The sequence below is a fragment of the Balaenoptera physalus genome, assembly GCF_965194825.1.
Source record: "Balaenoptera physalus genome assembly, chromosome: 3".
Lineage (NCBI taxonomy): Eukaryota > Metazoa > Chordata > Mammalia > Artiodactyla > Balaenopteridae > Balaenoptera > Balaenoptera physalus.
Window position 1 is genome coordinate 60,344,916 of NC_138890.1, and position 24,597 is coordinate 60,369,512.

Below are 24,597 nucleotides of genomic sequence, written 5' to 3' on the forward strand. Positions count from 1 at the left end.
TAGACCACTGGCTTCAAACTCTTCTTGTCCTCCTGGTTTTAATCTAGGAATTGGTATCAAACACCCACATTCTCCCGTCCCACCTGCAGAGAGGCTCAGAAACAAAGCCTCTTACTGTCTGTCCAGTAAGAGGTCAAGAGGGAATTCTTTATAGCTCCAAGTTCCCGGAGCCTTCTTCCTGGGCAGGCCACCAGAAAAAGTCATGAATTTTTCAGCTGCTAGTGAAGCTGATTAGGAAGGCCCCTTCCTCCACTGGGCTCAAAAGCCAACGTACAGTTTTCATTATGAAGACTCTATCGCAGTGGTTCTCAAAGGCAGGTTCTGGGCCCCTAGGGAACATCTGGTAATGTCTGGGCAACATTTTTGGTTGTCATAACTGAGCAGATACCACTGGCATTTAGTGGGAAGAGGCCAGAGATGCTGCTAAGCATTGTACAAGGCACAGAACAGCGCCCCACTCCCCCCGCCAAAATTACCCGGCCCAAACGTCGACGTGCTGAGGTTGAGAAGCCCTGCGTTATAGGAAATTTGCTTATGACAAAGTAAGTGGGGGGGAAAACAGAATACACAATGGAATCTACACTACAATGGCAGCCAGGTGCAAATGACACGTGCACATAAGCAAGAACTGCCTAGGAAATAAGAACACAAAAAAGATTTGAGTTGATGGGGTATCTGGACTATGAATGGGAAAACATTTTTTTTTCTATGAGAGTTGTTACTATGTTTAGGGACCAGACCATTCAGTGGAGGCAAAAATGACCCAAAGCTGCATCTCTCAGTTCTGATAATTCACATACCTGTGACTGCCAGTATTGCAACAGTCCTCCACACTGAATATTCTGCTCAGAACCCAGACCAAAAAATGAATAACGTGAGGGAGTGAAAAGTAGTGCAAAACAGTCTTTTCTGCAAACTCAAACCCAGAGTTTAACACTTGAAAAAGCTTATTCCAGAAACTCACCCTGTCTTCTCTCCTGCATATCTTTATTTTTTTAAACTTTTTATTTTATATTGGAGTACAGTTGGTTAACAATGTTGTGTTAGTTTCAGGTGTACAACAAAGTGATTCAGTTATACATATACATGTATCTATTCTTTTGCAAATTCTTTTCCCAATCAGGTTGTTACAGAATATTGAGCAGAGTTCCCTGTGCTATCTTTAAACTTCTCATCCTCAATCACTCAACAAGTAGTTACTGGGGAATCAAGTGGTCAGTCAAATCAGACAAGGTCTCTACTATCAGAACGCTTTCAGACAGTGGTGGAGACCGTAATTCTCTAACTAGAGCCAAGGCTGTAAAATTACAAACCCAGAGAGTACTATGAAGGACAGAAGCTGACCCAGACCGGGGCTGGGGGTAAGGTATCACTCAGCATCGCTGAAGTGACACAGGAGTGAAATGGGAAGGATTAATAGGTTACTTGTACTGAGTCAAGAGAGGTGTGAATTTTCCAAGCCATATAGAGGAAACACCATTTGCAAAAGCCATATGGGAGGAGAGGCCTGGTGAGGCTGAGGAACTGAAACAGAATCTGCTGGCAATGCTCCACCATGAAGGACCTCTCAAGACCTTTCGGAATGTTGGTCTTTATTCTAAGAATAATAGAAAACCATTAAGGAGGGCAAAAGAAATGTTTGAGCCCTTAACTTGTATAGGTTCTACTCTGGCACACCCAAGCGTTAGGTGAGGAACTGCTTCCACCAAAACCTTTTCATCCTCAGGTAAATCAAAACCTCTGGCCTATCACATAGAAACCCAGGCTGGTAGCAAAGCCTCCACTAAATGGAAGCCAGTAGACCATGACAAAAAGTAAGAAGGAGCAGTTTCCCCTCCAAAGCAAGAATCAGCAAGCTCTAAGCCTGATGGGCCATGAAGGTCCCTGCCCTCCCTGAGATAGGGAAAGGGGGGCCCCACAGTGCTGAGAGAAACAGCTGGGGTCAGAGCCCTTATCAAGAGCCACGCATCCCAGGAGGACCCCATAAGCAGCCCGCCTTCTCCTAGTTGAGGGGCCAAGTTCAGGCTGGATCAGACCACAGGCAACCGTCCCATTTGCCCCCAGTTTCTGCGCCTTCATCTAGATAGGCCCTGAGGTTTCATGCTTTCTGTAGATCTTTCTGGAAGCACTACTAACTACCAGCTACTGTGCTAGGTCTGGGAACCATACTGTCTCCCTCTCATATCCCTTCCTTGCTCATCTTTCTCTTCTTCCTCCCTTTCTAGAGACCTCCCTCCTTGTGGCCACTGGGTCTGTCTCTCTTCTCATAGCAAAGAGTCTACGTGACCAGACCTACTTGCTGAGTCAGAAACCACAAGTTTCCCGATTCTGACAGGGCTGGCCGAAGTTTTAAAGATGCTGGCCCAAGCCCATGTGAGACATAAGGGCACTTTTCCAAGGAATTCCATGAAAATGCCCTTTGGGCACTAGATTCAACTGAACGTCCCAGAATGTGTGCTAAGAGATGAAAGAGGAAGGACGAAGGTTAAATGAATTAACTGAACAAAGATCAAGTGACGATAAGATATAAAGAAGTATTTCGCAAGACAGTCAACTCTTGCCATGAAGAAGGCAGAGATCAGGATAAACCAGGAGACCAAGAAGGAAGCAGCACAAGGTAGGCCAAGCACGGACCTCGGCCAGAGTGGAAGGCAGCAACGGGGCAGAGCCCTCGGGCGCTGGCACCTATCCCGGTGGTGGAGCCTCTGGGGCACTGTCATAGAGAACAGGCTCTCAGGTCACACATGGTGTTAGAATGTTTGCTTGCCACTTACTAGCTCTGACCTTGGGCAAACTCTTCTTTTGAAGAGTAAGACCCACCTCATAGAGCTGTCACGATAATTAAATGCTGATGGATATACAGTGTTCAGCACCAGGCGTGACACAGCAAAAACTCAGTTAGTAGCAGCTCCTTAGAGCCACTCCCAGGATTCTGTACAGAGGACATGAGGAGGAACAGGAACCCAAGGTAAGGCTGGAAGTAGAATGCTGCAAAGACACCTGTGCAGGCAGAGGACATTGGGGGAGGGGACACTCAGCCAGTCAGCACATACTTGGAATTGAGTAGTGAACATGACATACAAAAGTCCCTGCCTTCAAGGAGCTTACGTTCCAGCAGGAGGAGAAAGGCAGCCAAGGGACATGTGAACAATGTGTTGGGAAGAGAAAAGAGGTGGGCATAGCAGGGAGAGTGTGCCAGGCTGGGGTGCTTGGTTAAATGGGGCAGAGGGAGAGGGGAGGTGGTTGGAAGGCCTCTCTGACTAGGTGACAGCTGAGCAAGAACCACGAGAGGACAGAAGCCCAGTCAATTTCGGAGGAGAGGGAAAGGGAATGGCAAATACCAAGGCCGGGGTAGGAATGGGGCGGCCTGTGAAGGTGGAGCAGTGCATGGGGGCAGCCCGCTCATGGAGGGCCTGGCTGGTCCCCCTAAGGACTGGCTTTTACTCTGCGTGATAAGGGAAGCCTCTCGAGGGTCTGGGGAGAAAACAGACAGCAGGGGGCAAGAGCAGGAGGAGGGAGACCAGTTACAAGGCTACAAACTGCAGATGATATGACTTTGGAGTTGTCGGTCCCACGGTTGCCTCAGATGTGTGGGGATTCTCAGGGTAGATCAGGAATGACCCTCAGCAACTGGCTTCCCCACCTTTCCCCTGAGGGCTTCCTGTCTTCACCACCCTCATCCAACCACAAGCAAAAATTCAGAAAAGTGGCGTGGGCCAAGGGAGGGTGCTAAGTCCTTCGTTGCCCATACACTCTACGTGGTATATGACTTTGTTTTCGCTTCGCCACAGTCCTGTAATACCAATTTTACAGATAAGGAAACAGAAGCTCAGGGAACTGGAGAAACTCCACCTAGATTCCTAAGCCAATGCGGCTTTAGGTGGCACCAGGCAGTGTCCTTGCTGAGACATTCTGTCATCTGATGCCTGGCAGAGAAAGAAGGTACTGAGCTGGACTTTATCTATGCTGAAAGTCTTCCCAGGGCAATGACGATGCCTGATCGGAGTTTCTGATGAAAAAAAAGCATAAAAGGCTCAAACAAGCCAAGCTGTAATTCCAGACCTCAGGCCAATTAGCCAGAGATGCCAGACCGTTAAACTCCTTTCTCGTTTATCCCTGTGCTGAGCGATGAGAGCAGTGTCAGACACCAAAGGGCGTGTGCAGGGGCACCATGCCATGTTACCAGCCGGCACTCTGACTGTGGACCGAGGAAAGGCCGCTCACAGCATCTTGCTGGTTGGCCAGTGACCCGGCAGGGCTCTCCTGGAACAGGTGCTCCCCTTTTGCTCCTTCAAATTACAAAGAGCAAGAACAGGGGCACTTTTTTACAGGCTGAGAAATCCGGTTCAAAGGCCAGTCAGGCTTCTGAACTCCATGGGGGCACCCCAAGGACTCTGCTGAAGCAGAATTCATTTTATTTTACATCAATACATTGTCAGATATCAGTCCTAACCCAGAAAAATATGAATAAAACCGCAGTATCTGGACTCCCAAGAGTTAAATAGCAAGGGAAGGGGCTCAAAGGGAAAGGGGACCAGACATGGAGCATGAATTCACAACCACCTTTCAAACTGGTGATATTTCCATCCATCCAGCAAATATTTACTGAGCATATACCACGTGTCAGCACTGTTCTAGGTTCTGTGGAAGCAGAGATGAAGGACAGAAAAAATCACATTCAGGAAGCTTACAAGGGGAGAGGCAGGCACACGCAAAGATCGGGGAGGTTAAACAATCTGCCCAGGTCCTCGTGTTAATAAGGGGATTTGAACTCAGCTTTTATCACACTCCACTTACCTGTCTACTAGGAAAGTGGTACCCTGTTATAACTACCAGGTTTTTGTGTTTGTTTCGGTGGCTGGGGGGCAGGGCGGAGGGAGGAGGCAGAGGGAAGGTGTCTGGGAATTGCTGTGGAATCAGTGCTGGATCGCAGCAGCAGGCCATAAAGAAGAAATGCATTTAGCTTGGAATCAGGACTTACATCCTAGTCAAAACTCGTGGACCCTGGGCAAGTCACTAAACCTCACTGTACTTCAGTTTTAGTATTTCTAAAAAGAGGGATTCGGCCTAGCAAGGAATGGTAAAATGGCCTCATCTTACCTAACAATTCAAGCCTCACTCATAGCGGCTGCCTAGGATCCTTCGGTAAGGAGGATTCTGAAGCCAAATTTGGGGCTGAGCAGCTAGAGCCAGAATTGATGAGTGATGTCTGCCATGAGCTCGGAAGGGTGATCAGCTGAGAACTCTAACATTTCCAATGATTTGAGGTATCTGAGTGGGAGCCATTTCAATTTGGTGAGAGAATTTACTTCTTTTTGTTTTTCTTTTTCTTTTTTAAAACATCTTTATTGGAGTATAATTGCTTTACAATAGTGTGTTAGTCTCTGCTTTATAACAAAGTGAATCAGCTATACATATACATATATCCCCATATCCCCTCCCTCTTGCGTCTCCCTCCCTCCCACCCTCCCTATCCCACCCCTCTAGGTGGTCACAAAGCACTGAGCTGATCTCCCTGTGCTATGCAGCTGCTTCCCACTAGCTATCTATTTTACATTTGGTAGTGTATATAAGTCCATACCACTTGGTGAGAGAATTTAAAAACCTCGGACTTCATGACTTTCTAACCAATTCACAGAACTTTCCTTAAAAAGACAGATGGCCTATCTTCTGACCTAAGACTGGAGATACTGTTGTGTTTAATTTTCACTTTAAACAGTTTTGTTACTATGGCATATTCATAAGAACCTAGAAAGAGTTTTGTTATTTAGAATGCTTCACTGAACATGATGAGCTCACCCATCACCACTGGGACTTGGGGGTAGAGTTTCTGTGCCATTTTGCACTGTGGCTTTGTCACCCACCCATCAAGAGTAAAGTCCATTTCCCCTCCCCTTGAATCTCTGCTAGCTAGACCTGTGGCTGCTTTGATAGAGAGTGTGGTGGAAGTGATGTGCTGAGACTTCTGAGCCTGGGCAGTAAAAAAGCCAGGGAGATCATTACCTTGTAGTTGCAGAAGATTTGGGGAAATCTGGGTGAAAGGTATACAGAATTGTTTGTACTATTTCTGCAAAGCTTTTGTAAGTCTGGAATTTTTTCAAAATTAGAAGTTAAATGGGGCTTCCCTGGTGGTGCAGTGGTTAAGAATCCGCCTGCCAATGCAGGCGACACGGGTTCGAGCTCTGGTCCGGGAAGATCCCACATGCCGCGGAGCAACTAAGCCCGTGCACCACAACTACTGAGCCTGTGCTCTAGAGCCCGCGAGCCACAACTACTGAGCCCGTGTGCCACAACTACTGAAGCTTGCGCGCCTAGAGCCTGTGCTCTGCAACAAGAGAAGCCGCCACAATGAGAAGCTCGCGCACCGCAACGAAGAGTAGCACCCGCTCGCCGCAACTAGAGAAAGCCCGTGCACAGCAACGAAGACCCAATGCAGCCAAAGATAAATAAAATAAATAAATTTATTAAAAAAAAAAAGAAGTTAAATGAAAAGTTTTTTGTTTGTTTGTTTGTTTTTTAAAGGAAGGCCTGGCAGCTGCCACTTTTGTACTCTAACGCCTAAGGAGCCCAGACCTCCTGAGGCTGTCACACTGTGAGGCCCAAGTCAGCCACACTGAGAGGCCACGTGGAAGGAGGGAGAGGGGGAAAAGGGATACTGGATGGGGGATTTTTTTTTTGCATTCAAAAGAACAATTTCTTGTTATGATGAACCAGAAGTACAAGATTTCACTGAAACTGAAACAGTTGACAGAATACGACTGAACTTAAATTAACTTCATGGGAAACAAGAGGGCCAAACCAAGCCAGTAAGAGTGGAAAAGCCCAAGCCTGGATGGGACACGCGTAAGCACAGTAGCTTCTCAGTGTGGGCATCGCGTGACCCCTCCCAGCAGTGAGACAGCCAGCAGCCATGCTCCCATCCCTCTCTCCCTTCCAAAGCATCTGCCAAACCAAACAGCTTCTTCCTCTGTATTATTGGTGTAAGCCAACCCCATAGTGCCCCTTTGGACAGCTACAAATATGAAAGCCAAGAAGGAAAGTTTGTAAATCCCATTCAAGGGTAGAAAGTACACATACTCAACTCAGCACACTGGTTATCTCCTATGTTCCAGGCCCAGGGAGCAGAGATGAATCTTTCCTGCCAAGTCCTGCCCAAATTATAGAATCTCTAACGCCAAGATTTGGGGTGATTTACTACATAGCAATAGATAACCAAAACATATGTCAAGCTTCCACCTGTGGCAGAAAGCCTTAAGTTCTGGTTTGGCAAGACCTGGCTATCCAAATGGGTCTTTGAACCCAATCCTTGGGCTGACACATGCTCCTTGCCTAAGTGCTTTTGTATCCTGAGTTGCTTTTTATACAGCATCCCTACTCTTATTTCAGTAAGAAATCTCCCTGCATATCTAAGAATATTAGGAGACTCCCCCCCTTTTTTGTAGTAGGGTTTTTGCTCCTTGTGTTGCCTCTGTTCCCTCAGTGTCCCTTTTTCCTGTCTGTTTTGGTCACCATCTATCATCTGGGGCCTTCACTCAGGTCTCCGATGATCCTCTGTTGTTGGTTAATATTTAAGGCTGAGATTCTGTCACTTGCAATCTTAAGAGTCTTGACCAACACAAATGGTGGAAGCCTAAACTAAAATAGTATGAGCAAGGTTGACTGGAGTCAGACACTAAAGAGGTAAATCAGAGAGAACATGAAACCTAACTGAATTTGGAGAGAGGAGGTGCTTTGAAAGAAGTCTGTATGGGGTGCAGCTGAAGCACCTAGGAGTGGTAAATTCTATGGGAGGTGTGGGATACAGGAGGCAAAGCTTCACAGAAGTGCTGATATTCTGTTTGATCTCTCTGTACAGTTGGGCAGAACGGGAATGAGGAGTAGGGAGCGAAGGGAGCGGCATGACTGGTTAGAGGCCATCCTCGATGGTGACATCCTTAACTCCAAGCTGAGGTAGTTACTGGATGAGACATCTGGTGGTCTTAGAAGGGGATGGGTATAATTTGCACATGGGAGAGAGGTGAACTGTTAAAAGGAAAGATCGGAGCATGGTGAACTGTCTGCCAAGATGGCCACCAACGATTCCTCTCACTCTGTATTCACATGCTGTTCCTCCTAGTGAGATGGAATCGATTTTACACCAATGTTTATAACAGCCATTATTTATTATTCAAAATAGCTCAAAAGCAGATACCCAAATGTCCATCAACTAATGAACAGATGAATAAAGTATGAACAGATGAATAAAATATGGTATATCCATACAATAAAATATTATTTGGCAAAGGAATGGAGCACTGATAGTTGCTACAACGTGGATGAACCTTGAAAACATTACACTAAGTGAAAGAAGCCGGTCATAAAAGAGCGCATATTACATGATTCCACTTATAAGAAAAGTTCAACGCAAGCAAATCAATAGAGACAGAAAAGTAGATTCATGTAGGAGGAGAGTTAAGGAAATCGGAAATGACTGCCAAAGGGTTTCTTTTCGGGGTGATGAAAATCTTCTGGAATTAGACAGTGGTGATGGTCACACAACTCTGTGAATACACCAAAACCCACTGGATTGGACACTTTAAATGGGAGAATTGTATGGTATGTGAATTGTATCTCAATAAAGCTGTTGCCAAAAAAGCAGGAGTGGGGGGAGATGGCATCTATTTCCCCTCCTGCAGAATCTGGCCAGCCTTTGAGCAATAGAATACAGGGTAAGTGAGGCGGTGCCAGCTCTGGGCCTAGCCGTTAAAAGCCTGGCAGCTGCTACTTTCACACTCTTGGAAGCTAGTTGCCGTGGAAAGGGAGATGTGTAGAGAGAGGCCTCATGGAGCTAAACCCAGGCCTTCGTCATGTGAGCGAGGCAGTCTTGGACATTTCAGCTCCAGCCAAGCTGACAGCTGGATTAAGTCACACAAGTGACCCCAGGAGAGATCCCCTAAAGCCAACTCACACAATCATGAGAAATAATAAATCACTGTTGTTTTAAGCCACTGAGTTTCAGGGTGGTAATGTTATACAATAAATAACTGAATCACAACCTCTCTGAGCCTCAGATTCCCCCTCTATAACATGGGACTAATGCTTCAGGGTCATTATGAAGATTACGTGAAGCTAATGCCAGTGCAAGAAATACTAGTTGGTATAGTTGTTATTATTATTAAAAATCTCCCCAGGAGACCCTTGACATATTGTAGGTGTGCTCCCTGGGAAGCCTCAATCCCACAAGCACCTGCTGCTTCCAATCACATGGTTTCCAAAAAGCTGGTTTCCTGAGAAAAACAAAGGCTTAAAAAAAAAATACAAGGGCTTCCCTGGTGGGGCAGCAGTTGAGAGTCCGTCTGCCAATGCAGGGGACACGGGTTCGAGCCCTGGTCCGGGAGGATCCCATGGGCCGCGAAGCAACTAAGCCCGTGCACCACAGCTGCTGAGCCTGCGCTCTGGAGCCCGCGAGCCACAAGTGCTGAGCCTGCATGCCACAACTACTGAGGCCCGTGCTCCTGGAGCCCGTGCTCTGCAGTGGGAGAAGCCACCGCAATGAGAAGCCTGTGCGCCGCAATGAAGAGTAGCCTCTGCTCGCCACACTAGAGAAAGCCCGTGCACAGCAACGAAGACCCAATGCAGCCAAAAATAAATAAATAAATTTTAAAAAATACAATATCTGAAAAAATGAAATTTGAACTAAAAATAGACTACCAAAGAAGGTTCTGCTTAGATTAGCCATCTACCCACCGACCTGTCCATTCAACACTTTATTAAACCCTTACTAATTACCAGACACCAATTAAGAGTAGCTAAGACCCTAAAACAAATAATTTCCACCTAGGTAGCTGTTAACAGAAGGGACTACACACATGAACTTCAGCTGAGAGATGGCATATGCAGTAGTAGATACATCTAAAATCATCCTGCTAGAGAAAAAAATCCCTTAAATTTCTGCAGAGAGCTCAAAGACACATGCTTAGAATACAGGCCCCAAGAATGATTCTGATTGGGGATCCCAGGAGCAATACAAAGAGAAAGAAATGAAAGGGGTCCCCAAAAAGCACATCCCTTAGTGAGAGGGGGGTCAGAGGGTCCCATTCACAGAACCTGGACCCCAGGTTGAGAGAAGAGCTTGACCACCTGGTATCCCCTGCCATACCTGGTACAGAACAGGTCTGGGCAATTAACAATGCACAGGCTGATGACAGAGAGAGAAATCCTGTAGAAAAGGATGTTAAACAGCTTTCAACTGCATTTATGAAATCATTGATAAATTGATAAAGCCTTTTAATCCTAAGAAGAATTAAGATATTATTTTTTTTCCTCAAAAACGCTGATGTAATACTTAAATTACACCAAAGGTAAGAAAGAGGGGCAAACCTGTGAGTATTTTCTGCATGAGGGGACAAGGTCCACCGAGCCCAGGAAGCACTTATTCTAGACAAGCTCTATAATGTTTCAAATCCACTGAATGGTAGTTACAGTCAGTATAAACAATACAGGCCCAGAAATGGCCTACAAACCATAGACCAGGAGGGCTGTGGGTGAAAGACACAACCTAGGGAGGCACTGGGCTGAATCTATTGTTTAATACAAATGCTGGGCTGACTTTTTTTTCATTGACATATAACATATACTAAAGTGCACAAATATTAAGTGTGTGGCTTGAAAATGTTTATACCCAGATTAAGATAAAAGAATACTCCTAGGGCTTCCCTGGTGGCACAGTGGTTAAGAATCCGCCTGCCAGTGCAGGGGACACGGATTCGAGCCCTGGTCCGGGAAGATCCCTCATGCTGCGGAGCAACTAAGCCCGTGCACCACAACTACTGAGCCTGCGCTCTAGAGCCCGCGAGCCACAACTACTGAGCCCACATGCCTACAGCCCATGCTCCGCAACAAGAGAAGCCACCGCAATGAGAAGCCCGCACACTGCAACGAAGAGTAGCCACCGCTCGCCACAACTAGAGAAAGCCTGCACACAGTAATGAAGACCCAACGCAGCCAAAAACAAAAAACAAAAAAACTCTTAATACCCCAGAAGTCTCCCTGTGTCCTTGCTAGTCAATAACAAACCCTACCCTATTCTCCGACACCACAGCCAGGAGTAACCACTATTTTGATCTCCATCACCATAGATTAGTTTGGCTTAATCTTGAATTGCACATAAATGAATCATATATTATGTGGTCTTTTCAGTTGGCCTTCTTTCATTCATCACAGGGTTACCTTGCTTTGAAGCAGAAACCCCAGAAACTGAGATTTATTTTCAGGAAATCCCCCTCTGATGTCATAGACCTGGATGCCAACTGCTCTGATTTATACTGGTTGTACTTCCTGCAGTCCTCCAAGCACGCGTTATAACAATTTACAACAAAACAGAACCTTGGATTGTAAAAGTTTTCCTTCAAGATAAACTAAATCTTTTAAAGGTATTCAAATCTATTCAATCTCAATACAGCCCCTGACGTGACACCATAAAAGTAAAATCTTTCCCATATTGAGCACACAATTCCTCTTAAACCTATTTTTCTTCCTTGGCATCCACCCATTCTAAAGAACCCTCAAATTCTGAAATAAAATGAACTGTCAGTTCTGTTACTACTTTTGATTAGTAAGGGGTTAAACTATAGGAAAATCTCTGAGGCAGCCTAAGGCCCTAAATTCAGACAAATGTGTCAGGTCAGAAAAGACAGGAAAGGGACAACAGTACAGCAATAAGATACAGGTACAGATTCCACAGTCAAACTTTCAGGATTCAAATCTGGGGTCTGCCATTTCTAGCTGGGTGGCCTTGGGCAAGTCGTTACTCCACTCTGTGTCTCAATTACTTCACTGTAAAATGGGAATAACCTCATAAGACTGTTGCAAGGATTAAATGTGAATGTATGTAAAGCTCTTAGGAGAGCACCTGGCACATAATAAACACTCAGTAAGAATTAGCTATATTCAAAAGCTGAAAGCTCTAAGAGCGCAACTATTCTGCAAACCGAAAGGTTATAATACAGTCATAACAGTCACCAAGACAGGTAGTACAGTGCTTCTCAAGATGTTTCCTTCCTAACCCTTCACAGACTGCTACTTTTTGTAAAATGCAAGATTCCATGCTCGAATGTCACAGCAATGTTAAATTGCTCTCAAAGTTTTAAAATTTTTACTCTCACTTTCTGTATTTATCTCATTGCAGCCTGATAGCCGCTCATGGACTGGCACTTGTCTGCACAGTAAACTTTGAGTAGCACTGTTCCAGCACACAAGAAGGACTCATAAGCTGCTGACAACTCAGCTAGCAGGTTAAATAGAATTATGAAAGCATATTAGTAAAGAAAACCAACCCCAATAGCAGGGGCAAGAGGATGACTTGAGGGTCAACAAGTTGAGAGATAAAACAATCCCAACAGGCTAAACCTGAAAAGCAAAACTGGCTGCCAGAGCAAGAATCCAACTGGTACTTTGCCCCCTCTCACTGCTCGAGGAGATGCCTTCAGAAAACATGTCGGCCAGGAAGTCATCAGCCCCACAGGGGACAAGAGAAAGGAGGCAGAATTGATTCAGCCCTCCCAAGAAAGAAGTCCTTCTCAGGAGTTAGAAGCCACCCGAAGCAGTCACCAAGCTTTGGAAATGTCAACCATGGCAAACAAAGGCCAGAGTTTCTTCTCTGCCAAAGAAAACGTGCAAACATTTCCGTTGGTGACGTTGGACTGCACACATGCACACCCACGTAATACACATACAGTCGTCCCTCGGTATCCACGGAGGATTGGTTTCAGGACCCACATGATACCAAAATCTGCGGTGGCGCAAGTCCCTTATATATAAATACCTTATATGAAAGGTATTTGCATATAACCTATGCACATCCTCCTATATACTTTAAATCATTTCTAGATTATTTATAATAAAAACACAATGTAAATGTCATTTAAATAGTTGTAAATACAACATGAATGTTATGTAAGTAGTTTCTGGAGCACAGTAAATTCAAGTTTTGCTTTTTAGAACTTCCTGGAATTTTTTTCCCCCAAATATTTTCAATCTGGTGGTTGGTTGAATCCGTGGGTGCGGAACCTGCAGATATGGAGGACCAACTGTATACATGCCCCATTCACATCACAGTACCTGTGGTTTTAGGAGGCTCCTGAGGTCCGCCCTGCCAGCCGTACTGTGGGTATCCTTGGTAGGGGTACCCCTGAGGAGGTGGGTAGGGTCCCCCCACAGGTCCTGGAGGGTAGACCTCAGGCCCCATCGGTTGCTGTGGATAAGGTGGGTATGGAGCCGTCGGACCGGGGCCTGGATACGGTGGAGGGTTCCCTTGGTTCATCAGGGACCTGCCGAGTACACCTAAGAGACAGACGTTGAAAGTTATTTGCATTTAATCTGGGGAAATCATTAGGATAAAAACTGTAATCATGAGATCATTTAAAAATTGCCTTAAAGATGTCTTAAACCTCTTGCACATCTTCAGCTCTGCCCATTTTGTTTCCTTCTCACCATCACAATTGGCAAATATCTTATGTATCTGTTTGCCTTTTGTCTGCCTCCCCCACTAGACTACAGGCTGTGACAGCAGGAATCACGTCAGTTTTGGGTCATCACCATGACCCTGGAGCTTAGCATAGTGACTGGCACAAGGCAGGCCCCTCAGTAAATGTGCTGAATGAAGAACAGATTATTATTTTGTTTTTTAATTCTCTAAAATATCCATAAATGTGATTGGATAGCTCTAAGAAGGAGGCAGAAAGTCTAACAGCATTAATTATGAATCAGATCAGCAGAGGCTGACCCGGTGACAGAAATCCTCCAACAAACAGGGCTGGGCCACAGTGGGGTTTTCTAACAAGCAGCAACGCCGGCAGTGAGTGACCAGTGAGTGTAAGGGTTGCCCCCACCCTGGGCACTGGGTGATCTGGTTGCTCTCCCGAGACCCACGGCTCTGAGCAGCTGAGCAGTGTGCTCGGTTGTCACTACACAGAGGGCAGAGCTGTCCACAGAGCATGCCAAGCACCTCCTCTGACCATCCAGGCTCCCAGGACGCTGGAGCACTCCCCAGGAGCCCCCACTTTGTTTTACAGGTTCCTGTTCTGGGTGGTTTGCTTCTGTGAGGGAGGCCATTTCTTCCCAGTCCCCAAAGCCTTTTATCCATTCTCTTGATTGGGCCTGAAGTCTGGAGGGGGCCAGCATCTCCTTTCTATCATCTCTGTAGCCCCCGAAGTGCCTGACACAATGACTTCCTGATTAAAAGCATTACTGGGGAATGCAAAGTACATATACTCTGGATGAACATGATTGCTGTCATCTTGCTGCCTTGTACTGTCACCCCTCTCCTGTACTGATATTTAACGTTTTACCTATCTGAGTAAGTTAATAGAGGGAAGAGTCTCATGCTCAAAATTTAATAATTTCACCATTAATTCTTTTTCATAATATGCAATCAATAAATTCATAAATGACTCTATAAGAAGAACAGAGTAGCCATAAAGAAAGGTTCCCGGGGCTTCCCTGGTGGCTCAGTGGTTGAGAATCTGCCTGCCAATGCAGGGGACACGGGTTCGAGTCCTGGTCTGGGAAGATCCCACATGCCGCGGAGCAACTGGGCCCGTGAGCCGCAACTACTGAGCCTGCGCGTCTGGAGCCTGTGCTCCGCAACAAGAGAGGCCGCGATAGTGAGAGGCCCGCGCACCGCGATGAAGAGTGGCCCCGCTTGCCACAGCTAGAGAAAGCCCTCGCACAGAAACGAAGACCCAACACAGCCATAAATAAATAAAATTAAAAAAAAAAAAAAAAAGAAAAAGAAAGGTTCCCTAGAAAATCTGCATTAAAATAGTGGACTTTGCTGGCTGCCCACACAACAACCACATCCCCCTTCATAATAAGTCAGATTTCCAGTTAAGTTTCCATTCTTTCTTCCTGTAGTTCATGTGCTTTGGGGAAGCTCATTCCTTACCATTTCCAGGGTAAGCCCAATCTAACCTAAGCCAATCCAGATCACTCTTTCTTCTTTTCCATCAAGACTGATTCAAGGACTCCAGGACTAAGCCAATCACAAATGGCATCCCTTGGCCACTCAGATTAGTTCAAAAGTGGTTTGATCAGTTAAAATCTTGGGGCTTGGGCTTCCCTGGTGGCAAAGTGGTTAAGAATCCGCCTGCCAATGCAGAGGACAAGGGTTCAAGCCCTGGTCCGGGAAGTTCCCACATCCCGCGGAGCAATGAAGCCCGCGAGCCACAACTATGCAAGCCCGCGTGACTAGAGCCCATGCTCCACAACAAGAGAAGCCAACACAATGAGAAGCCCACGCACCACAACAAAGAGTAGCCCCCGCTCGCCGCAACTAGAGAAAGCACGCACGCAGCAAGGAAGAGCCAACGCAGCCAAAAATAAATAAATAAATAAAATAAATAAATTTAACAACAACAACAACAAAAATCTTGGGGCTCTCCTGACACACTCCCAACCTTCCCTTCCCCTTAACACAGTCAAATACACGGTCTAGCAAGGACATGGCCTACAAAACTGCTGACTGCCAATCTGCAGCCGTGAGGGAGCCACCAGCCTTAAGATGAAGTAGCTACTTCAGAAAGGTAGAGCAGAAAGAAGGAAAGAAATGGGATTCCAGGGACTTCCCTGGTGGTCCAGTGGTTGAGACTCTGCACTCCCAAGGCAGGGGGCCTGGGTTCAATCCCTAGTCAGGGGACTACATCCCACATGCCGCAACTAAAAAAAAAAAAAAAAAAAAAAAGGATCCCACATGCTGCAATGAAGATCCCGTGTGCAGCAACTAAGACCCAACGCAGCCACATACATACATACATAACTAAATAATTTAAAAAAAAAAAGAAAGAAATGGGATTCCAGATGACTTTATAATAGCTCATAAATCAGATTAAAACCCAACTTAACCTAAGCTACCTCTGTAGAATTTCCACTACTAGGAACCAATAGTAAGGTAAGCTAATGAACCCCTCTGATTGATGTTCAAGCAAGCAGACATTTATGCAGTGCTGACTGTGCCTGGCACTGTGCTAAGTAGTGGGGTACAAAAATGGATATGCTTCAAATCCTTTCCCTGGACAACAGGTTAAAAAGACAAACATAAGGATGGTGGTTTTTAGAAAAAGGGGTAAACAGACTGCTGGGTAGCAGTAGGGGCTTAAACCCAGTGAGAGGAGGTAGGAGTCAGGAGAGTGTCACTTGAAGGAGGGGATAATAAACTGAAACTTTGTAAGATGAAATCGGAATGGCTGGAAGATCTCTCTTTTGACCTCATCTGCATTCTGTCTCTCATTCTTCTTTCTTCAGGGGCCTGGCAGGGATTCAGAAAAGAACTAGAGTTCTTTCCCTTCTTTGCTCTCTGGTCTATGCCAACGTGGCATTACACTCTGACCTGGAAATGGCCTTTCCCTTTACCCTAAACCAAAGGCTTACGGTGACAAACTGCATTCATCATGTGAACCTGGGCACCTAACTGCTGACTACTTCTCTGCATTTCCTCCCTCCTACCTGGAAGGCTGTGGTAAACCTAGTGAGCCTTGGTTAACACAGAAATCAGTCTCATTAACCCCCCTACAGCTATTCCATTAGTTATTTTTTAAGTCACAGAAGTAGAACACAGCCATCATAACTACTCTTTCCTGAAGTTCAGTGTGTGTGTGTGTGTGTTTGTGTGTGTGTCCCCTCTGTACTGACCTAATTCCATCGAAACTGTAGTTTAACTTCATTAATCCAACAAGACCCTGTAATAATGATCATTCTCCCTCTAGCAAAGTCTACACCTATATGTCTCTGAAGACACTGCCCTTCTAAAAACAATGAGCAGTGAGAAGGAACAGAGAACAAAGTGTTTAGAACTATCACAACCTCACACCTCAATGTTTCATGACTTTTCTTGATTGATCTATGTGTATCTATTCCTCATTATTCCTGGGACCCTCAAAACTCTCCCAAATGTATGTGTCCTCCCCCTTCTCCCTCAATCATGTTTCCCCCTCATTTTTAGTATGTAACTTTCTCCCTCTGCCTGAGAAATTGCTTTATGTCTGGGGTCAGGGGAACCCCATATACTACTCACAGGCACTTATAAAGAGCATAAGCCATACAGATGCTCTACTGTCATGACCCACCCCCACCCCACACTCTGTCCTGTGTTCCCAGAACACAGTCACCTTAGAGGAATAAAATCTGGAACTATTTTCAGTTTCCTCTAAGCAGGAAAAAAATCCCAGTAAGAGAACAGCAAAAGTCATAGAAATAGCATCTGTGTCAAGATCAAAGATTCCAGAGCTGGCATCCGAAAAGCAGGAGTTCACCCAGTGGGAATCAACTGTTCCCATGCTTGTACAGAAGCAAATCCAAGTAAAGAAAGATTCCTTCACATTGACACAGTCTAGTACAAACCACTTAACATAACCAGAATATAAATGAGCTTTAAATTTAAGGTATGATACAAAACTTTAAAACATGAATGTTTTCCCTTATAAATTTGGTCGGGTGAAATGTAAGCTCTACTATAGCAGAGTGTGTTACACTGAGGGTCAAATGTAAACAGTGGAAATTGTAGCATTAAAGACAAATCACAGCTCCAAAAGAGACAGCTCAAATCAAGCAGCAGCTAAGATCCATTAAAACTGCATTGCATCTGGGCTTCCCTGGTGGCACAGTGGTTGAGAATCCACCTGCCAGTGCAGGGGACACGGGTTCAATCCCTGGTCCAGGAAGATCCTGCATGCCGTGGAGCAGCTGGGCCCGTGTGCCACAACTACTGAGCCTGCACTCTAGAGCGCACGAGCCACAACTACTGAGCCCACGTGCCACAACTACTGAGGCCCGTGTGTCTGGAGTCTGTGCTCAGCAACAAGAGAAGCCACCACAACGAGAAGCACGCGAATCGCAACAAAGAGTAGCCCCCACTCGCGGCAACCAGAGAAAAGCCTGTGCGCAGTGACGAAGTCACAACACAGCCAGAAACAATAAATAAATAAAATAAAATAATAATAAAATAAATTTTTTTTAAAAACCACTGCATTGAATCTATTTGCAAAAGAATTCAGAGTAATGATAGTAAAGATGATCCAAGATCTCAGGAAAAGAATGGAGGCACAGACCGAGAAGATACAAGAAATGTTTAACAAAGAGCTAGAAGATCTAAAGAACAAACAAATGGAGATGAACAATACAGTAACCGAAGTGAAAAATACACTAGAAAAAATCAATAGCAGAATAAATGAGGCAGAAGAACAGGTGAGCTGGAAGACAGAATGGTGGAAATCACTGCCATGGAACAGAATAAAGAAAAAAGTATGAAAAGAAATGAAGACAGTCTCAGAGACCTCTGGGACAACATGAAACACACTAACATTTGCATTATAGGGGTCCCAGAAGGAGAAGAAAGAGAAAGGACTTGAGAAAATATTTGAAGAGATAATAGCTGAAAACTTCCCTAGCATGGGAAAGGAAACAGTCACCCAAGTCCAGGAAGCACAGAGATAAACCCAAGGAGGAACACGCTGAGACACATAGTCAAACTGACAAAAAATTAAAGACAAAGAGAAAATATTAAAAGCAACAAGGAAAGGGACTTCCCTGGTGGCACAGTGGTTAAGAATCTGCCTTCCAGTGCAGGGGATGTGGGTTCAATCCCTGGTCAGGGAACTAGATCCCACATGCATGCCACAACTAAGGAGCCCGCTGACAGCAACTAAGGAGCACATAGGCTGCAACTAAGGAGCCGGTGAGCCGCAACTAAGGAGCCAGTGAGCCGCAACTAAGGAGCCCACCTGCTGCAGCTAAGACCCAGCACAACCAAAATAAATAAATAAAATAAAAATTTTAAAAAAGCAACAAGGGAAAAGCAACAAATAACATACAAGGGGGGAGAGTTCCCTGGCAGTCCAGTGGTTAGGACTCGGCACTTTCACTGCTGGGTGAAAGCCCTGGGTTCAGTCCCTGTTGGGAAACTAACATCCCACAAGCTGCTTGGTGGAAAAACAAAAACAAAAAAACATACATGGGAATTCCCATAAAGTTATCAGCTGATTTTTCAGCAGAAACTGCAGGCCAGAGAGGAGTGGCATGATGTATTTAAAGTGATGAAAGGGAAGAACCTACAACCAAGAATACTCTACCCAGCAAGGCTCTCATTCAGATTTGACAGAGAAACCAAAAGCTTTACAGACAAGCAAAAGCTAAGAGAATTCAGCACCACCAGACCAGCTTCGCAACAAATGCTAAAGGAACTTCTCTATGTGGAAAAGGCCACAACTAGAAATAAGAAAATTATAAATAGAAAAGCTCACCAGTAAAGGCAAATATACAGTAAAGGTAGGAAATCATCCACACACAAATATGATATGAAAACCAGCAATCATGAAAAGAGGAGAGCACAAATGTAGGATATTAGAAATGAAATTGAAATTAAAAGACCAGCAACTTAAGACAATCATGTTTATATAGCTAGTGGGAAGCAGCTGCATAGCACAGGGAGATCAGCTTGGTGCTTTGTTACCCCTAGAGGGGTGGGATAGGGAGGGTGGGAGGGAGGGAGACACAAGAGGGAAGAGATATGGGGATATATGTATATGTATAACTGATTCACTTTGTTATAAAGCAGAAACTAACACACCATTGTAAAGCAATTATACTCCAATAAAGATGTAAAAACATTAAAAAACTAATAATACAGTAAGATTCCACAGAGGGGGAAAAAAAACCAAAAAAACTTCATGGGAACTGCAAACAGAAAATCTACAATAGATAAAAAACGCACAAAAAAGAAAAAGCAATCCAAACACAACACTAAAGTTAGTCATCAAATCACAAGAGAAGAGAACGAAAGAGGAAGGGGAGAAAAAAGACCTACAAAAGCAAATCCAAAATAATTAACAAAATGGCAATAGAAACATACATACCGATAATTACCTTAAATGTAAATGGATTAAATGCTCCAACCAAAAGATACAGAGTGGCTGAATGGATACAAAAACAAGACCTGTATATATGCTGTCTACAAGAGACCCAATTCAAATCTAGGGACACATACAGACTGAAAGTGAAGGGATGGAAAAAGGTATTCCATGCAAATGGAAATCAAAAGAAAGCTGGAGTGGCAATACTCATATCAGACAAAGTAGACTTTAAAATAAAGACTGTTACAAGAGACAAAGAAGGACACTACATAATGATCAAGGGATCAATCCAAGAAGATATAACAATTGTAAATATATATGCACCCAACATAGGAGCACCTCAATATATAAGACAAATACTAACAGCCATAAAAGGAGGAATCGACAGTAACACAATAATAGTGAGGGACTTTAACACCCCACTTTGATCAATGGACAGATCATCCAGACAGAAAATCAATAAAGAAACACAGGCCTTAAATGACACATTAGACTACATGGACTTAATTTATATTTATAGAGCACTCCATCCAAAAACAGCAAAATACACATTCTTTTCAAGTGCACATGGAACATACTCCAGGACTGATCACACGCTGGGCCACTAAGCAAGCTTCGGTAAATTTAAGAAAACTTAAATCATGTGAAACATCTTTTCTAACCACAACACTGAGATTAGAAATCAATTACCAGAAAAAAAAAAAAACTAAAAAAACACAAACATGTGGAGGCTAAACAATATATTACTAAACAACCAATGCATCACCAAAGAAATCAAAGAGGAAATCAAAAAATACCTACAGACAAATGACAATGAAAACACAATGACCCAAAACCTATGGGACACAACAAAAGCAGTTCTAAGAGGGAAGTTTATAGCAATACAATCTTACCTCAGGAAACAAGAAAAATCTCAAACAACCTAACCTTACACCTAATGCAACTAGAGAAAGAACAAACAAAACCCAAAGTTAGTAGAAGGTAAGTAATAAAGATCAGAGCAGAAATAAATGAAATAGAGACAAAGAAAACAATAGAAAAGATCAATGAAACTAAAAGCTGGTTCTCTGAAAAGATAAACAAAATCAATAAATCTTTAGCCAGACTCACCAGAAAAAAAAGGGAGAAGGCTCAAATCAATAAAATTAGAAATGAAAAAGGAGATGTTACAACTGACACCACAAAAATACAAAGGATCATAACAGACTACTACAAACAGCTATATGCCAAAAAAATGGACAACCTAGAAGAAATGGACAAATTCTTAGAAAGGTACAACCTTCCAGGACGGAACCAGGAAGAAACAGAAAATATGAACAGACCAATCACAAGTACTGAAATTGAAACTGTGATTTAAAAACTCCCAACAAACAAAAGTCCAGGACCAGATGGTTTCACAGGTGAATTCTATCAAACATTTAGAGAAAAGTTTACATCTATCCTTGTGAAACTATTCCAAAAAATTGCAAAGAAAGGAACACTCCCTAACTCATTCTATGAGGCCACCATCACCCTGATACCAAAACCAGACAAAGGTACCACAAAAAAAGAAAATTACAGGCCAATATCACTGATGAACATATACGCAAAAAGACTCGACAAAATACTAGCAAACCGAATCCAACAATACATTAAAAGGATCATACACCATGATCAAGTGGGATTCATCCCAGGAATGCAAGGAGTTTTCAGTATCTGCAAATCAATCAGTGTGATACACCACAATAACAAATTGAAGAATAGAAACCGTATGATCATCTCAATAGATGCATAAAAAGCTTTCAACAAAATTCAACACCCATTATGATAAAAACTCTCCAGAAAGTGGGCACAGAGGAAACATACCTCAACAAAATAAAGGCCATATATGACAAACCCACAGCTAACATCATACTCAATGGTGAAAAGCCGAAAGCATTTTCTCTGAGATCAGGAACAAGACAAGGATGTCCACTCTTGCCACTTTTATTCAACATAGTTTTGGAAGTCCTAGCCATGGCAATTAGAGAAGAAAAACAAATAAAAGGAATACAAATTGGAAAAGAAAAAGTAAAGCTGTCACTGTTTGTAGATGACATGATACTATGCATAGATAATCCTAAAGAGGCCACTGGAAAACTACTAGAGCTAATCAATGAATTTGGTAAAGTTGCAGGATACAAAATTAATACACAGAAATCTGTTGCATTTTTATACACTAACAACAAAAGAGAAAGAAACAATCCCATTTGCCATCACATCAAAAAGAATAAAATACCTAGGAATAAACCTACCTAGGGAGACAAAAGACCGGTACTCTGAAAACTATAAGATGCTGATGAAAGAAATTGAAGATGACACAAACAGATGGAGAGATATACCATGTTCTTGAATTGGAAGAATCAATATTGTCAAAATGACTATACTACCCAACTCAATCTACAGATTCAATGCAATCCCTATCAAATTACCAATGGCATTTTTCACAGAACTAGAACAAAAAAAAATTTTTTTTTCTCATGAACCATGTGCATGGCTAAAATTTTTTAAAATTTGTATGGAGACACGAAAGACCCTGAACAGCCAAAGCAATCTTGAGAAAGAAAAATGGAACTGGAGGAATCAGGCTCCCTGACTTCAGGCTATACCACAAAGCTACAGTCATCAAAACAGTATGGTACTGGCACAAAAACAGAAATATAGATCAATGGAACAGGATAGAAAGCCCAGAAATAAATCCAAGTACCTATGGTCAATTAATCTATGAGAAAGGAGGCAAGACTATACAGAAACGACAGTCTCTTCAAAACTGGTGCTGGGAAGACTGGACAGCTAACATGTAAAAGAATGAAATAGAATATTTTTTAACACCATGCACAAAAATAAACTCAAAATGGATTAAAGACCTATATGTAAGACCAGATACTGTAAAACTCTTAGAGGAAAACAGGCAGAATGCTCTATGACATAAAACACAGCAATATCTTTTTCGATCTGTCTCCTAGAGTAATGGAAATAAAAACAAAAATAAACAAATGGGACCTAACTAAACTCAAAAGCTTTTGCATAGCAAGGGAAACCATAAACAAAGTGAAAAGACAACCCACAGAGTGGGAGAAAATATTTGCAAACGATGCGACCAACAAGGGATTAATCTCCAAAATATACAAACAGCTCATGCAGCTCAATATAAAAAAACAAAACAAAACAAAAAAACAAAAAAAACCAACCCAATCAAAAAATGGGCAGAAGACCTAAACAGACTTTTCTCCAAAGAAGACATACAGATGGCCAACAGGCACATGAAAAGATGCTCAACACTGCTAAGTGTTAGAGAAATGCAAATCAAAGCTATAATGAGATATCACCTCACCCCACTCAGAATGGCCATCATCAAAAAGCCTATGAACAACAGATGCTGGAGAGGGTACGGAGAAAAAAGGGAACTGTCCTACACTGTTGGTGGGAATGTAAATTGGTACAGCCACTGGGGAGAACAGTATGGAGGTTCCTTAAAAAACTAAAAACAGAGCTATAGTACGATCCAGCAATCCCACTCCTGGGCATATATCCAGAGAAAACCATGGTTTGAAAGGATACATGCACCCCAGTGTTCACTGCAGCACTGTTTACAATAGCCAAGACATGGAAGCAACCTAAATGTCCATCAGCAGATGAATGGATAAAGAAGATGTGGTACATATATACAATGGCATATTACTCAGCCATAAAAAAGAATGAAATAATGCCATTTGCAGCAATATGGACGTGGAGACTATCATACTAGGTGAAGTAAGTCAGACAGAGAAAGACAAATATCATATGATACTGCTTATATGTGGAATCTAAAAAAAATGATACAAACGAATTTATTTACAAAACAGAAACAGACTTAGAGAACAAACTTATGGTTACCAAACGGGAAACGTGGGGGCGGGGAGATAAGTTGGGAGTTTGGGATTGACGTGTACACACTCTATATTTAAAAGAGATAACCAGCAAGGGCCTACTGTACAGCACAGGGAACTCTACTCAATATTCTGTAATAACCTAAATGGGAAAAGAATCTGAAAACAAAGATACATGTATATGTACAACTGAATCACTTTGCCGTTCACCTGAAACTAACACAACACTGTAAATCAACTATACTCCAATATAAAACAAAAATTAAAAAAAAAAAAAAAGGCTGCACTGAACACTCTTATCTGAGGATCCCACTCCAGACATGCTCAGAGTCATAGGATTTTCAGTCATTCAGCCGCACAATGAGAAGAGCAGAAACTATTCTTTCGGAAAGTGGCCCATGGAGGTAAGATCACAATAAAAGACCTCATCAAAGCAGAGATGAAGGAAAGAATAATAGTTTTCAAAGTTATTTTTTAAATGACAAGACACCTGGTAGCGTGGCACTGACCCTGCAGGCAGGAGGGTGGAGAATGTTCCTCTGGAAAAACTGAGCAGCCCTAAGGGGAAAAAATTATTGATAATAATACTCGAGGAGACTTCAGTGACTCACCCAGTCACTCCACAGAAAAGCCCATGCACGCAGAACTTCTAATCAGCTTTTTATTGCCTCATAAATAAATGAATGAACAAGGATTATCAAGACATTTGAGGAAAGCCTGCAACATAAAAGAACAAAACAAAACAGAAAAAAGAAAAAACAACCCGAACGTCCAAAAAAAAAGAATAAATTATGGTACATCTATATAACAGTTCCTTTGCAATTATTCTT

At 43.3% G+C, this 24,597-nt stretch overlaps 1 protein-coding gene across 5 annotated transcripts in view; it reads right to left on the reverse strand.

Annotated features, from left to right (window-relative positions):
• The window catches only part of CYSTM1 (cysteine rich transmembrane module containing 1), a 108,000-nt gene that overhangs the window by 30,167 nt on the left and 53,236 nt on the right, over positions 1-24,597 (reverse strand). For 3 of the 5 annotated variants that reach the window (XM_082454332.1, XM_082454330.1, XM_082454331.1), the window contains exon 2: positions 13,099-13,320. The exons of the other annotated variants lie outside the window; for them this stretch is intronic. In XM_082454332.1, coding sequence (XP_082310458.1) covers positions 13,099-13,300 — 202 coding nt within the window. In that variant the 5' untranslated portion in view covers positions 13,301-13,320. The remainder of the gene's footprint in view (positions 1-13,098; positions 13,321-24,597) is intronic. 5 annotated transcript variants of the gene reach the window in all.